General features: G+C 33.6%; 1 protein-coding gene across 10 annotated transcripts in view; it reads left to right on the forward strand.

Annotated features, from left to right (window-relative positions):
- Positions 1-14,521, forward strand: part of FRYL (FRY like transcription coactivator) — a 226,669-nt gene that overhangs the window by 114,522 nt on the left and 97,626 nt on the right. For all 10 annotated transcript variants that reach the window (XM_074348242.1, XM_074348245.1, XM_074348234.1 and 7 more), the window contains 5 exons: positions 2,310-2,389; positions 2,780-2,860; positions 5,538-5,706; positions 5,998-6,090; positions 12,950-13,048. In XM_074348242.1, the coding sequence (XP_074204343.1) occupies positions 2,310-2,389; positions 2,780-2,860; positions 5,538-5,706; positions 5,998-6,090; positions 12,950-13,048 (522 nt within the window). The remainder of the gene's footprint in view (positions 1-2,309; positions 2,390-2,779; positions 2,861-5,537; positions 5,707-5,997; positions 6,091-12,949; positions 13,049-14,521) is intronic.

The raw sequence follows: 14,521 nt of genomic DNA on the forward strand, positions 1-14,521 counted from the left end.
TTTACAGTATTACAGTTACCTATGAGCCTACTACCTGAGACTCTGAAAATTTAAGCCTAATTATGTAAAGCTCTTCTAGTTTTCTCCCTGGCTACTTCTTTACTATTACACTGATTTTTATGTTAATGATACCCTTAACTTGAAAAAAATGTTTTTGAGCTTTTTAAAAAATTGGATCATACTGTTTATTGTCCTCTGGGGCTTATTTTTTCACTCAACAATATGTTACTAAGATTAACCTATGAAACATGTAGCTGTTCATCATTATTTTCTTAGGTGTGTTATTGCCAATCTAGTGGCCCCTGCTCTCTTAGGTTTAGTGGCTGGGGCCCTGCAAATGAAACTGACAGCAGATTAACAGAAGAAAAAGTTGATTACATACACATTGGAGGCCTTCACAGAAAAGTAGTGAAGACCCAAAGGAAGGTTAGACCTGAGGACCTATTTTAACAAAGAGCAGTACTTTATGAAGAAGTGACAGAGGAAAAGGGTTTGGGCTCCCAGAGGTGGTAAATGGTGGGAAGGTAAATATATGGGGAAACTAATGGAAGATAAGGGCAATTTAGTGAGGTTTCTTTGTGCAGATCCATCTCAGTGCCAACTCCCTGTTTCTAGTGATAATGGTTGTTCTCTTCTTGATATGGGAAAGGGGAGGGGAGGCTGCTGTTAGGCAGAAAGGAGGGTAGAGAGCTTTTCCTGCATCTCCTGTTTCTCAGTGGCTGTCAGCTCAAAATAATTCTTACACCAAAGTGCCATGCTTGGTGGTGGCATACTCTGACCTTCACTAGATTGTGGGTGATATAAAAAAATGATTTAAACTTCTACCAGCAATGTGTATGAAGCCTCATTCATTTATATTATCTCCACTATTTGGTATTGTCAGATTTAATTTTTTCCCCATCAAATACGTATAAAATAACATCCTGTATATTTTCATTCTCCTTATTACTGATGAAATCAAGCATCTCTCCATATGTTTATTGTCTTAGGAATAAGCATAACAAAGGACAGAACTAGAAAATTATAAAACTTGCCTGAAAGCATTTAAAGAAGTGGGAAGATATTTCATGTGAATATGTAAAAATACAATTACTCCCAAATTGATCTATAGATTTATTATAACTCCAATAAAAATCCTAACAGTTTTTATGGAACTTGAAAAGATGACTCTGAATTGAATATAGAAGAACAATGGCCCAAGAAGAGCCAAGTTATCTCTGAAGAAAAATCAAGGAGTTCTTGCAATACCAGACACCAGAACTTATTAGTAATCTCTAATAATTAAGGCAGCATGATTTTAGTGTAGATGTATATAAATTGATGAAATAGCTCAAAAACAGACCCACACATATATAGAATTAGAATCTATATCAATGGTGATTTGTATAATCTTTCACCCATCAGACTTTCTCCTTTTGGACTCTTTCCCGTGGAACTCTACAAGTAAAGAATGTTAAATGCACAAAATGTTTATTGTATAACATTATAAATTTTGAATATTGAAATCTGGGATGAAATGTTCATTAATAGGGAGCTCATTAAATAAATCATAAATTATAATAAATTATAATGAGTATCACATGGCTGTCAAATAGTCTAAGGAGAAGCTCTAAGTACTGACATGGAAAGAAGCATCATTCTGTTAAGTGAAAATAAGGTGTGTGGGTGAGTGTGTGTAGGAAAAAGCCTGGAAGTAGATACATACCAAGTTGTCAATGGTAATTTTATATATATATATATGGGGAAGAGGAGGGATTTTACTTTCTGGTTTAAATGTTTTGGTGTGTTTTACATATTAGGAACTAGCATATAATTTTTAAAGAAATAAACAAAACAAACATTTATATGACAAATTTCTAATACTAATAAAGCCAAATAATTTTAAATTGTTGGAAAAGTTGGTGTTCCTTTTGGATACTGTTACGAGAGAAAGTCAAGACTGTCTGGAATATGGAGCTGGCTCAGTCAAAAGCTGCTTTCCTCTAGGTGCTGCAGAGCTACATGAGTTTGTTTTTAACTTTCTGACAGTAACAATTGTACTAACAACAACAATGACAATTTTTTTCATCTGCATAGTCCATAGTTCAGTGATTTGTGATTATGAAGCGAGTATTTTTTAATTTAGAGCTTGTTAAGTTAGATGTTCAACCAACTTCTTAGAGAAAAATAGTAGCTTTCTTAGAAAAGGAGATTGACAGATTTGTAGTAGATCCTATCATGAAAATTAAAATTGATTATTGATTGGTTAATTGAAATCCTGAGAAGACTTATAACCTGTTTAGCACACACTTGATTTTTTTTTCCCGTAGATTCCTGTTCATCCTGTGCCCGATCCCTTAGTTCACGAAGTTCTAAACTTAGCTTTTAAGCACTTTAAACATAAGGAAGGGTAAGTAAAGTACTTACGGGATTGTTGCTTTTCTCTGCGGTCCAGGTTTAGTTTGTTAATTTGGACTCTCATGGATTATTTGTTTTTGGAGTTCAAAGCAATTATCTTCCTCTTTTTTTTTTTTTTTTAAATCCACACAAGATACTTATGGGAAAGATTTTGTCAAAATAATTCTTAAAACCATTGATTGGATTTATAAGAATCATGTTTAATTTCCTGGCAAATAAAAATCCAGAGATAGAAGAAAATTCATATGGTTTTTAGCATCCTACAAATGAATCTTCAGAGAAAATTTATACAACACTGATAAGGAATTTTTCAGGTTTATTAAGAAAGAGAGTTTGTAGGAAAATTTAATGAAATAATACATTTGTTCTTTTGTTATTTTAGATATTCAGGAACCAACACTGGGAATGTGCATATTATTGCAGATTTATATGCAGAAGTGATAGGCGTTCTTGCCCAATCAAAGTAAGTTTTCTAAATCACTGATTGTGATTTGCTTTGCGTTTCAGAATTCATTACTAATGAATAGAATAGACTGACAGTTTTAGATCTACTTTTTTTTCCACAGAGTTATTGTAAAGTCCGCTCCATCTTTTTCTTCTTTTTTTAATATATTTTTATTGAACTATAGTCAGTTTATAATGTTATGTCAATTTTTGGTGTATAGCACAATGCTTCAGTCATACATGGACATACATATATTCGTTTTCATATTCTTTTTAACGATAAGTTACTACAAGATATTGAATATAGTTCCCTGTGCTGTACAGTATGAACTTGTTGTTTTGCTCCATCTTTTTTTATTTCACAGATCTTTTCCTTAGAGAATTTTTAAGTGACACTCATACCTCAATTCCACAACTTGTTTTCATTTATTCGGGCTTTTCCGTAAAACCTGAATTGAGGAAGTCAGAAATTGCCAAGAAAAGTTAGGACATTACCTTATTCCCTATTTTTCACAGTTCTGTGAGAAGTCTTTTTAAAAATCTTTCTTTTAAAACTCTTTCCATAGCTAATAATTACTTTTAATACTTTCTAGTTAGTACTTTTATTTCTGAGATAGCAATGCAGAGTCTTCCTTCTAACCATCTTATTTGTTTTAATACCGAACCGAGTTTTGAATAGGTAGAAGACATACCAAAAGGAAAGATAAATGATACTAGATTACTCCATAAAAAGGGTATTCCTTAGGAGTTACACTCATTGAATTGTGTTGAACAGTCATTACAGTAAACAGTAAAAAAGATGTTTGTCTTTAGTATCTTGTGATTGCTCTAAAGACTATGGGAGATTTTGAATTTCCTTTATTACTACTGGGAAATTTATAAGGAAAAATGTATCAATTCAGATTTTCTTGGGAGCCATATAAAGAGTCTTTGGCCTTGAAATTGTCATATAACAACCATTTTAAATTCTAAGAAAGCAAATACAATTATTGTTAATGTTTAGTACTTTGGATTTGAATGTTAAGTAATGTATTTTATTTGGTATTTTTTTAATTTAGTATTTATCTCTTGTAATACACCGGGGACCCTTGTATACCCAGTGTGATGGAACTTAGAACATAGTTGCTGTATTTGAAATGACTTGGACAATAATATTTCAATATTGCATTTATATTTAATCAACAATGAATCCCTGTCTCAGGAATATAGATACAAAAACATGAGCAATGATATATTTCTTTTTATGACATAGTAGTTCATGATACTTTAATTTTTATTGAAAATGATTTTCTGTCAGGAATGTAGGTGAGAAATTCTAAATAATACATTAGCAAGTTGGATCCAGAAGAACACTCCATCACAGCCAAGATAAATCTAGGATGGTAAGGGTAGTAAGTCTAAGTGGCCAGTAAATCTGTGAAGTGATGCTCAGCCTCACTGGACTAGTTGTAGGAGAAATGCCACTCAAGCAATACTGAGGTCCTTTCCACCCACATATACAATGAGCATGGGAAAAATGTGGATGGACCCACACTAGATTAGGCTGATGGCACCGACTTTAGAGAGGGCAGGTGGTGAGGTGGGAAGGGGAGAAAGAGAAAGGCTGGGGGCGTATTAGAATCTTGTCTAGGCATTTGCTTTGATTATAGTAACTAGTAATTATTATGAGAAATTTAATAAAAGAAAAACCCCTTAGATTCTAATGTTATTACAATGGGAAGATTTTTACCCACTTTATATTTTCTTTATAAAATGCAAAATAGTTCTTTCGTGGAAAATGGTGTTGTATTCTCCAAGACTGGAATGGAAATAAGTCATACTTCCTATCGTGTACCCATATTTCATTTATATCTAATTACATATCCATATGTAATTAACATTAATCTGTCCTCAGTGACCATTGGGAAGTATATTTCATTTGTCATTTTAACTTTCAAGAGTTGGTTTCCCCAAGTAACACTAGCAGTAAAATCATTAGTTGTTTTATAATGCATAGAGGAGAAAAAATGAAGTATTATTAAACCATAAGATATTAAATTATTAAACTATCAGATATCTTCTTCCAATGTAAGCAAAGAAAAACTTAGTAGCCTTAACAGTTGTGGTCATTCGAATCCAGGATGGTGCTCACATTTCAAAAGCAGTTTGAGTCTTTAGCTTATTCATATTGTGAGACTAGCGTCCTCTCACTCGTCTTCAGTTTTTCTAAGTACAAGGAAATATTAATTTCAAGTGATCATTAGTAGTCTGCAATTGATTGGTTTATCTCTTTGAACAAATGTGCAATCTCCAGTCTGCTCTCCATGTAACTCAAATTGCAAACTTTATCAAAAGGAGCCTTAAAAATTAGAGACACTCTGATTTACATGTGGATGTTTTATGGGTGGGTTATTAGATCTTATGTTTATGATGATGATTAACTATGAAATGGTAATGGTGCTGTGTTGATGGTATTATAGGAAGAAGAAACTCTGTTATTTCTCCTTAGGGAATTTCTGGTTTGACAAATACATGTAACAGCACATTTAGAATAACAAATAATTCTGTTTTCTTCTGTACATTTTTCTGGTAACTTTGATGAGGGCAGGGAAAGGAGGTGATGTTTAGATAAAATACTTTTGGTTTCAGCCTTAAATATCATGTGAGGAATGAGTGTTTTTAATTCACATCAAATTGTGTATCCCTGTACATTAAAGGTTTCAGGCTGTGAGGAAGAAGTTTGTGACAGAGTTAAAAGAGCTGCGACAAAAGGAACAGAGTCCACATGTAGTTCAAAGCGTCATCAGCTTAATAATGGGGATGAAGTTTTTCCGCGTGAAAATGTATCCTGTAGAAGATTTTGAGGCATCATTTCAGTTCATGCAGGTGACCTGTCTTCTCAGTTGTAGTGTCTAGACTTAGCCTAACAGTGATTGTTTCTGCATTTCATGACTCTTTAAAGCACAAAGTAAATATAAATGAATGACATGGTTATTAATTCCTTATCCCAAGTTTTAAATTGTCACAAGTGTGAATTAACTTTCTTTTCAAATTTGAGCATGATTTGAACCTAGCTTTCTGGTAAAATTGCAGAGTGTTTACAAAATTATTGGGATAGTAAAATTACTTTAATCTTCCTCTTTTGTTAATCTAACATACTTTTCTTCCCCTCTCAAGGAATGTGCTCAGTATTTCTTAGAAGTCAAAGATAAAGATATAAAACACGCACTTGCTGGTTTATTTGTGGAGATTCTTATCCCTGTAGCTGCTGTAAGTATATTTTAATTTTTATGTTATGCTTTAAAAGTACCTTTTCGTTGAAGAAGTTGACACACGAAATAGTCTTACTTTCTGGTCATGTCATAGACAGTTAAGTGGAACTCTGAATGTCATGTGGGTGTGGGGAAATGGTTATTAGGCAAATAGCAGAATAGCATGGATCAGTCTTTTAAATAAAAGAACAAGCCCAGGCCCTTAAGACGTAGAGGCTGTTAGGAAGGCAGAGAGGATTTGTAACCTGAAAGTAATGGTTATCTCAAGTAGCTCAGTCTAACACCCTGCATTTACTCATGGTGTTTGCTGCTTGCAAAATGGCAGCCACTTTAATGCCTCTGAAGATTTCAAAAGTACTGTGACGCATATCCTGGAGTTTACAGGACTGTCTTGATTTTAAATGTTCATTTCTCTGTAGTTGCTGTGATGTTCATCATACCTGTCAGAATATGTATTCTAAATTGTTTAGAAAATTTGATTGCTGTAAATATGATTGCAGTAACTTCTAGGGAGGCAGATTCATAGAAGCTTTTCTTGATGTAAATTCATTGTGTTATTCAAAAAATAGTTTTGCAGTTACTAGTAACATAGAGGGCTACAAATAACATTCAGGGATTTTAGGATACTTAGACATGCTAGATTTTTTTATTTCCTGAGTCTCCCCCACCACCCCCTACTCAGTTTTGCCTATGGTATATCATATGCTGCTCACTTTCAGTATTCTACTGTGCTGTATAATGATATTTTTTATATATATTATATATTTTTTTATATATTATATATATTATATATATATATATTCTTTCACTTTAAAACAGACTTATGGAGGTAAAATTGACATAAAATAAACTACACATACTTGAAGTATATAGTTAGACATACGTATGTGCCTGTGAAACCTTCACCACAATGAAGGTAACATACATATCTATCACACTCTAAAAGTTTCCTCGTGCTTCTTTTTAATCCCCTTCCACTCACCCCATGTTGTTCTTGGATAATCATTGATCTTCTTTCTAGTCCTCTATGTTAGTTTTGTGTTTCCTAGAATTTTCTACAAGTGGAATCTTAAAGTACAGACTCTGTTTTCTAGTTTCTTTCAGTCTGCATGATTATTTTGAGTTCCAACTATGTTACAGAACATATCAGTAATGTAGTAATTATTGACTAGTATTTCATTGTACGAATATATCACAATTTGGTTATATGTTTACCTGGTTTTAGACATTTGGGTTGTCTCTGGTTTTTGACTGTTACAAATAAAGCTGCTATGAACATTCACGCACAGGTCTGTGTATGGACATGTGCTTTTATTTCCTTTGGGTGAATGTCTAGGAGTGGAATAGCTGGACCAAATGGTAGGTATATGTTTTAACTCTTAAAGTAATTGCGAGTGTTCCAAAGTGGTTGTACCGTTTTGCATTCCCACCAGCAGTACCTCCTGCCACATCCTCACCAACTCTGGCTTTGGCTGGTCTTTTTACTTTTAGCCAGTCTGATAGGTGTGTCATGTATCTCTTTTAATTTTCATTTCCCTGATGACTAATGATTTTGAGCAGCTTTTCCTGTCCTTATTTGCTGTCCGTATATTTTCTTTGGCAAAATGTCTGTTAAAATTGTTTTTCCCATTTTTAAAATGGAGTATTCATTTTATGATTGAGTTTTGAAAGATATACTTTTATTTTTTATTTTTGTATATTCTGGGTCCAAGTTTTTTGTCAGATATATACTTTAGGAATAGTTTCTCCTAGTCCATGATTTGTCTTTTCATTTTCTTAAATTATGTCTTTGGAACAGAAGATGTTTTTAATTTTGATGAAGTCTGATTTATCAATTTGTTCTTTTATAAATTGTGCTTTTAGTATCATATCTATGAAGTCTTTGCCTAATCCAAGGTAACAAAGGTTTTCTGTATTTCAGTTTTAGGGTTTACTTCTAGGTCAGTGATCCATTTTGAGTTAATTTCATATACGGTATGAGGTATGGATTGAAGTTTTGTTTTTGCATATGACATCCAGTTGTTCCTGTGTACCATTTGACCATTTGTCGTCAAGACAACTCTTTCCAAGCACATTGGTTCCTTTGTCTAAAAATCAATGAACTCTATTTGTGTAGGTCTATTCCTGACTCTGTTCTATTCCAATAATCCGTGTGTATATTCCCACAACAGTGGTACACTGTCTTAATAACTGTAGTAAGTTAAAAGGCAGTTAGTATACATCTTCTCACTTTATGTTTTTTTCAAAAAAATTTTGACTCTTCTAGGTCTGTTGCATTTCCCTGTAAATTCTTGAATCACCTAGCCAGTTAAAAATCTGGTGGGATTTGATTGGGATTTTATTAATGGCATTTTTTTAAGTTTCATTTTCCAGGTGTTCCAAAATATTTTTCATTATGTGTGTTTTATTTTATTTTTGCCTTATTGCACTGGCTAGGACTCTCAGTACAATGATAAATAGAAGTGATGGGAGCAGACTTACTTGCCTCCTTTCACATTTTAGGACTGAAGTTGTCAGTCTTTTACCAAGAAGTGTGATGTGACCTGTAGGTTTTTCATAGAGGCCTTTTATCGTAATGAGGAAATTTATTTCTGTTCCTAGTTCGTTAAGAGTTTTTTTTTCAGTAATGAATTTTGGATCTTGTGAAATGCTTTTTTCTTCCCCATCTACTGAAATAATCATACCATTTTTGCTTTTTGTTAATATGGTGAATTACATTCATTGCTTTTTCAAATATTGGGTCAACCTTCCATTCCTGGGGTTAAGCTCTTGACCATGATAAGATTTTTTAAGATACTATTTCTAAGATTTTTTGTTTTGCAGATTTTTGCATCTGTCTATGTTCATGGGGCTATTGGTCTGTAGTTTTCTTTTCCTGTAATGCCTTTGTTTGGTTTTAGTGACAAGGCAATGTCAGAAATGTTTGTGCAGGATTGGCTTTATGTCTAGAATTCACCGGTAAAGCCTTATGGCCTGGGATTTTCCTTGTGGGAAGCTTTTTAACTGCAGATGATTTTCTTCAAAAGACATAGGGCTGCTCAGCTATCTCTTCTTGAGTAAGCTTTCATGTCTTTCTAAGGAGTTTGTCCATTTTGTGTGAATTTTCCAACTTATTGGTATAAAGTTGTTCATAATATTCCCTTATTTTCTTCAAATACCTGTAACATCTGTGGTGACCTCCTTCATTCCAAATATTAGTAGTTTGTGACTTTTCTCCTTTTTTCCTGATCTTTCTGGCTAGAAGTTTATTGATTCTGTTGATCTTCTTGAAGAACTAGTTTTTTACTTTATTGATGTTCTCTGTTTTTCAGTTTTCTATTTCATTGATTTCTGCTTGGATTTTTAACTATTCTTTCTTCTACTGACTTTGGTTTTAATTTGCTCTTTTTTTCCGCCTAGTTTCTTAAGGTGGAAGCTGAGGTCATTGAGACCTTTCCTCTTTTCTAATATAAGCATTTATGCTTTATGTTTTCCTCTAACTAGTTCTACAGTGACAGCTTACAAATTCTGACATGTTGTGTTTTCATTTTCATAAAGCTCAAAATACTTTCTACTCTCCTTTTTGAAATCCATGGGTTATTTTTTTCTCCAAAGATCTTCAGATTATTCATTTTTAATTTGTGGTTAGAGAACATACTTACTTGCTTGAATCTGATTAGATGCATTGACATTTGGTTTGGGAGCTAGAATATTATTTATTTTGATGACTGTTCCGTGTACACTTAAAAGACTGTGTATACTGCTGTTGGAGAGAGTGTTCTATCAATATCAATTAGGGCAAATGGGTTGATAGTGTTCTTCAACTTTGTGATAACCTTGCTGATTTTCTATCTACTTGTTCTATCAATTTTTGAGAGAGGAGTGTTGAAATCTCTGACTAACTGAAGATTTGTCTGTTTGTCTTTATAGTTCTGTCAGTTTTTCCTTTGTGTAAGTTTAAGCTCTAGTATGAGGCACATATTTGTTTAGGATTGTTATATCCTCTTGATTTGACACCATTGTCATCTTGAAATAACCTTCCTTATCCCTGCTAATAATATTCTTTCCTCTGAAATCTACTTTGTCTGATACTAATTTAGCCACTCCTCCTTTCTTTTGATCATGTAAGGATAGTATATCCTTTTCCATTTTTTAACTTTTAATCTACTTGTGTTTTTATATTTAAAGTACTTTTTTTTTTTTTGTAGGCAGGGTCTTGCTTTTTTATCCAGTCTGACAGTCTCTGCCTTTTAACTGGGGACTACATACACTTAATATGATTTTCGATAATGTTATTTTAAATCTGTCATCTTCTGATTATATTTTTTATTTCTGCATCTGTTCTTTGTTCCCTTTTTCTTCTGCTTTTTTTGGGGGGGAATTAATTGAATAATTTTGTGATTCTTTCATCTCCTTTTTGGCTTATTAGCTATATCTCATTGTTTTATCATTATATTGTTCATGGTCTACATCTTTAACTTATTGTTGTCTACCTCAAGTAATATTGTTGAGTAAATAATACCACTTATTTGTAAAAACTTTGCACAATGGTATACTTCTGTTTGCTCCCTGAAAACTCTCACACAGCAGTAAGCTGGTGGCCATTAAAGGGCTTCCCTTATTTAACTTCCATTCCTCAGGGGTTACTTTCTTTTGTTGACTGATGTATAATGTTTTGCATGTCACTTCATATATTTCGTTCATTTTTTGGTTGTTTCAGATCGTAGGGTTAACTAGCCCCCCTTTTTACCATCCTGGCTAGAAATGCAAGTTGGTAACATTCACTTTATCCAGGTTTTATTCTATTTTAAAAATTTAATAGTGAAGAAATTTATTTTCATATTGAGAGTCTAATTTAACTGTTTTGCTTTCATTTTTAAACATCGAATTAATTATTTATAATTTATGTATTCATATGGATTGGTCTGTGGTATTCAGGTTCTATCTTTAGACCATGTTTAGAAAAGATGAACAGAGAATTGTAAGAAAAATTAAGAAGTTAAAATATTGATGATAGCTGTCATATCAGTTAGCATGATTTTTTTTACCTGGTTTGAATATTTGCTTATAATTAAATATTTGATGGGTTTTTTAATGAGTATAAATAGAAGTCATTAATTATAAGTTTGTAAGTAGTTTGAGTCAGATAGCTCCCCATCCCCACTCCTACCTCAGTTTTTAACCATGTGAATAGGTTCACTTTACCAAAAAGAAAATGATCATTTATAAAACCATGTCAGCTTAGTCTATTACCATGCACTTCAATTTCTTTTCCTAGAAATGATTTGAATTACTGCTTATCCATCCCAGATTGTTTGTGCTTCCTCCTTGTCTGAAAATCTGTTTTTGCCAGCTATCTGAGATTATGTTTTTAAGGTAATTCATCAAAAGGAGCAGACTGTAGGAAGACCTTTGACTATGCTCCATTCTTATATGTTGCCTAATTCTTCTTTTATGCCATATTTGCTTTTATGATCTCTTTGTTCATTAGGGCTGCCCTAACAAAGTACCACAAAGCAGGTGGCTTAAACAACAAAAATTTATTGTCTCACAGTTATGGAAGCTAGATGTCTGAGATCAAGGTGTTGGCAGGTTGATTTTCTGAGTGCTGTGAGGAAGATCTGTTCTAGGCCTCTTGCCTAGCTTCTGGAAGTTTACTGAAAATCTCTGACATTCCTTGCCTCATGGAAGTATCACCCTGATCTCTGCCTTCATCTTCATACAGTGTTCTCTTCATGTGCATGTCTTTGTCCAAAATTTCTCCCCCCTTTTAAGGATACCAGTCATGCTGGAGTAGCTCCCACCCCCAATCCAGTATAACCTCATCCTAACTAATTATATCTGCAATGACCTATTTTCATGTAAGGTCACATTATGAAGTATGTGGGGTTAGGACTTTAATCTCTGAACTTTGGGACAGTTGAGCCTATATCACCAGCCTCTGCGCAAAGAGCTCCTTCTGTCTGAAACATTCTTGCCTCTCTAATAACCCCCAGCCTCCTTTTCTTGTTGGACTCTACTTAATTTATTCATTATATTGAGGGCTTTCTATGTGACAGGACATCTTTTATACACAGGGAGTACAACAATGAGCAAGATAGAAAAGACTCTCTGCTCTTACAGAGTTTAAGTCTAGTGCAGAAAACTCAAGCGAGTATGTAAAATATGCAGTATGATGGATGTGAAAATGGGGAGCATGAAACACATGGTGGGGACCTAAAAATGGCCGAAGAGGGTGGGTAAGGGAGTTAAAACTTTAAGTAGAGTGATTAGGAAGGACCACCACCTTGAAAGAGATGGTGACAATTGAGCAGAAACTAAAGGAATGAGGGAGTAAGGCATTGCTGTATTGGGAGTAAGAGCTTCTTAGCAGAAAGAACCAGTGCAGACATCCTGAGACAAGAGCATATTTGACGTGTTCTTGGAACAGCAAGGAAGCTAGTGTGGCTGGATCCCAGTGCAAGGGGCCAGAGCAGTGGGAATAAGGCCAGAGAGCTTAAGTGGGAGGCTATTTCAATATTTTAGGTAAAGAAATCCTGGATTCAGCTTAGATGTTACTTCGTTGTGCAGTTTTTCCACAGGGGCCCCTTCTGGGTGCTCTGAGAGCACTGAGAATTTCCTCTTACAGCTCCTGTTAGACTGCATCCTCATTGCCTGTTCACTTGCCTCTTTCTCTGCTTGTTCGCTCAGGGCAGGGACCAGGTTTAATCTTATTTACTTAACATTTGGTCGTTTGGCACATTATGGTACTTGCATCAGATACTCAGTGAATTATTAACTGTAATTTCATACCTTACAGAAACGTCTCGTAATCCTGGTATAGTTTAGTCTAACGCGTGTAACCATTCTCTTTGTTTTTGTATTATCTTCTTACCTAGGCTGTTAAAAACGAAGTGAATGTTCCCTGCTTGAAAAATTTTGTGGAGATGCTTTATCAGACTACTTTTGAGCTGAGTTCCAGAAAGAAGCATTCATTGGTATTGAGAAACATTTCAAACCTTTACATACTTAATTAGGAGTTTTAGTAATTGATTTATGAATTTAGTAGAGTTTTCAGAGAATTGTAAAAATTGAAATTGGAAAAGATCCAAAGCGCAACAGAAGGGCAAATTTTTTTATATCTATTTCCTCCTTTTTTTTTTTTTAAACAACTTTCTATTCTTGATTTTACTAGCTCTGTGTTTGATAGGTCATTCAGACTTCATTCTAGGTATTTACCTGTGTTGACAGATGCTTTAAATTATATATTGTAATACAGGAAAAGTTGGGTGTAGTCTTACATTAAACCATAAACTCATTTATTTTACATTAGTGATGAATTGTATTCTGAAGCATATGACTATTTAGGAGCTGTTGTCTGTCTAATTACATCTTTTCTATTCAGAGATTTAAGGCATTTTATCCCCCGTTTAACTGTCCAGTAACTTTGAGGGGTTATTCTGTGAATTTTTATGCAGCTTGGAGAAAGCTTGGAGAATTGGACAGATACTTGGCCACTTAAGATAGAGGTATAATAATAATAAACATTGTGCCAGGCATTGAGCTAAGTGCTTTGCATTCTTTATCTTATTTTAAACCTCACAACTCTATAGGATATGATTCTCAACTTTACATGTTAGGAAAGTGAGGCTTCAAGCATTTTGGCGTATCCTCCCTGAAGTCACACACCTTACAAATAGAAAGCTGAAACATTAATGCCCATCTGTCCTCTGATCCCAGGGTGACTGTACTGGTTGAGGGAGCAGTGGGTCTAGGGAGAAATAATAGCATATTTCTAACCTGGGGAGATGTGATAGATCAAGAAATTGTTCTTATAGAAAATTTGCCCTTTGTCATTCTTAGTTAGATTACTCCACAAGATCGTATTTCTTTTTTTTTTTTTTAATTTCAATTTTTTCATTTTTCAGTTTTATTAGGTAGAATTGTTATAATTAAACTGCCCATATACAATATAGCGCATGTAAATACATATATACATCTCATATATTTTTAAAATTTATATATATGTACTGTTCATTGTTTCTAAGAACATTTAGAGCTTTAGCTTTTTAAACTAACATAGTTATCAAAGGGATAGAGCCAACGACAAAATAAGCATTAATTCAAAAAGATACATACATTTGCTATTAATGGCAACATTATTTATAATTGCCAAAATATGGAAGCATCCTAAATGCATATCAATAGATGAATGAATAAAGAAGATGCAGCATATATATGTAATGGAATACAACTCACCCATAAAAAAGAAGGATATTTTGCCATTTGCGGTCCTTCATTCACTTTTTTTTTTTCACTTCAAAAACCAGAATTTTTTAACTGGTATAAACAGGGATTGTATTTCTTGTTACAAATGGGAAAACTGCTACAGAATTTCTTTGTTTATGAAAGTGATTGAAATATAATTTACATATCCAGTGCTTTTTCATGGAAAAATGTTCATTCTCTTC

This window comes from Camelus bactrianus, chromosome 2 (assembly GCF_048773025.1).
Source record: "Camelus bactrianus isolate YW-2024 breed Bactrian camel chromosome 2, ASM4877302v1, whole genome shotgun sequence".
Lineage (NCBI taxonomy): Eukaryota > Metazoa > Chordata > Mammalia > Artiodactyla > Camelidae > Camelus > Camelus bactrianus.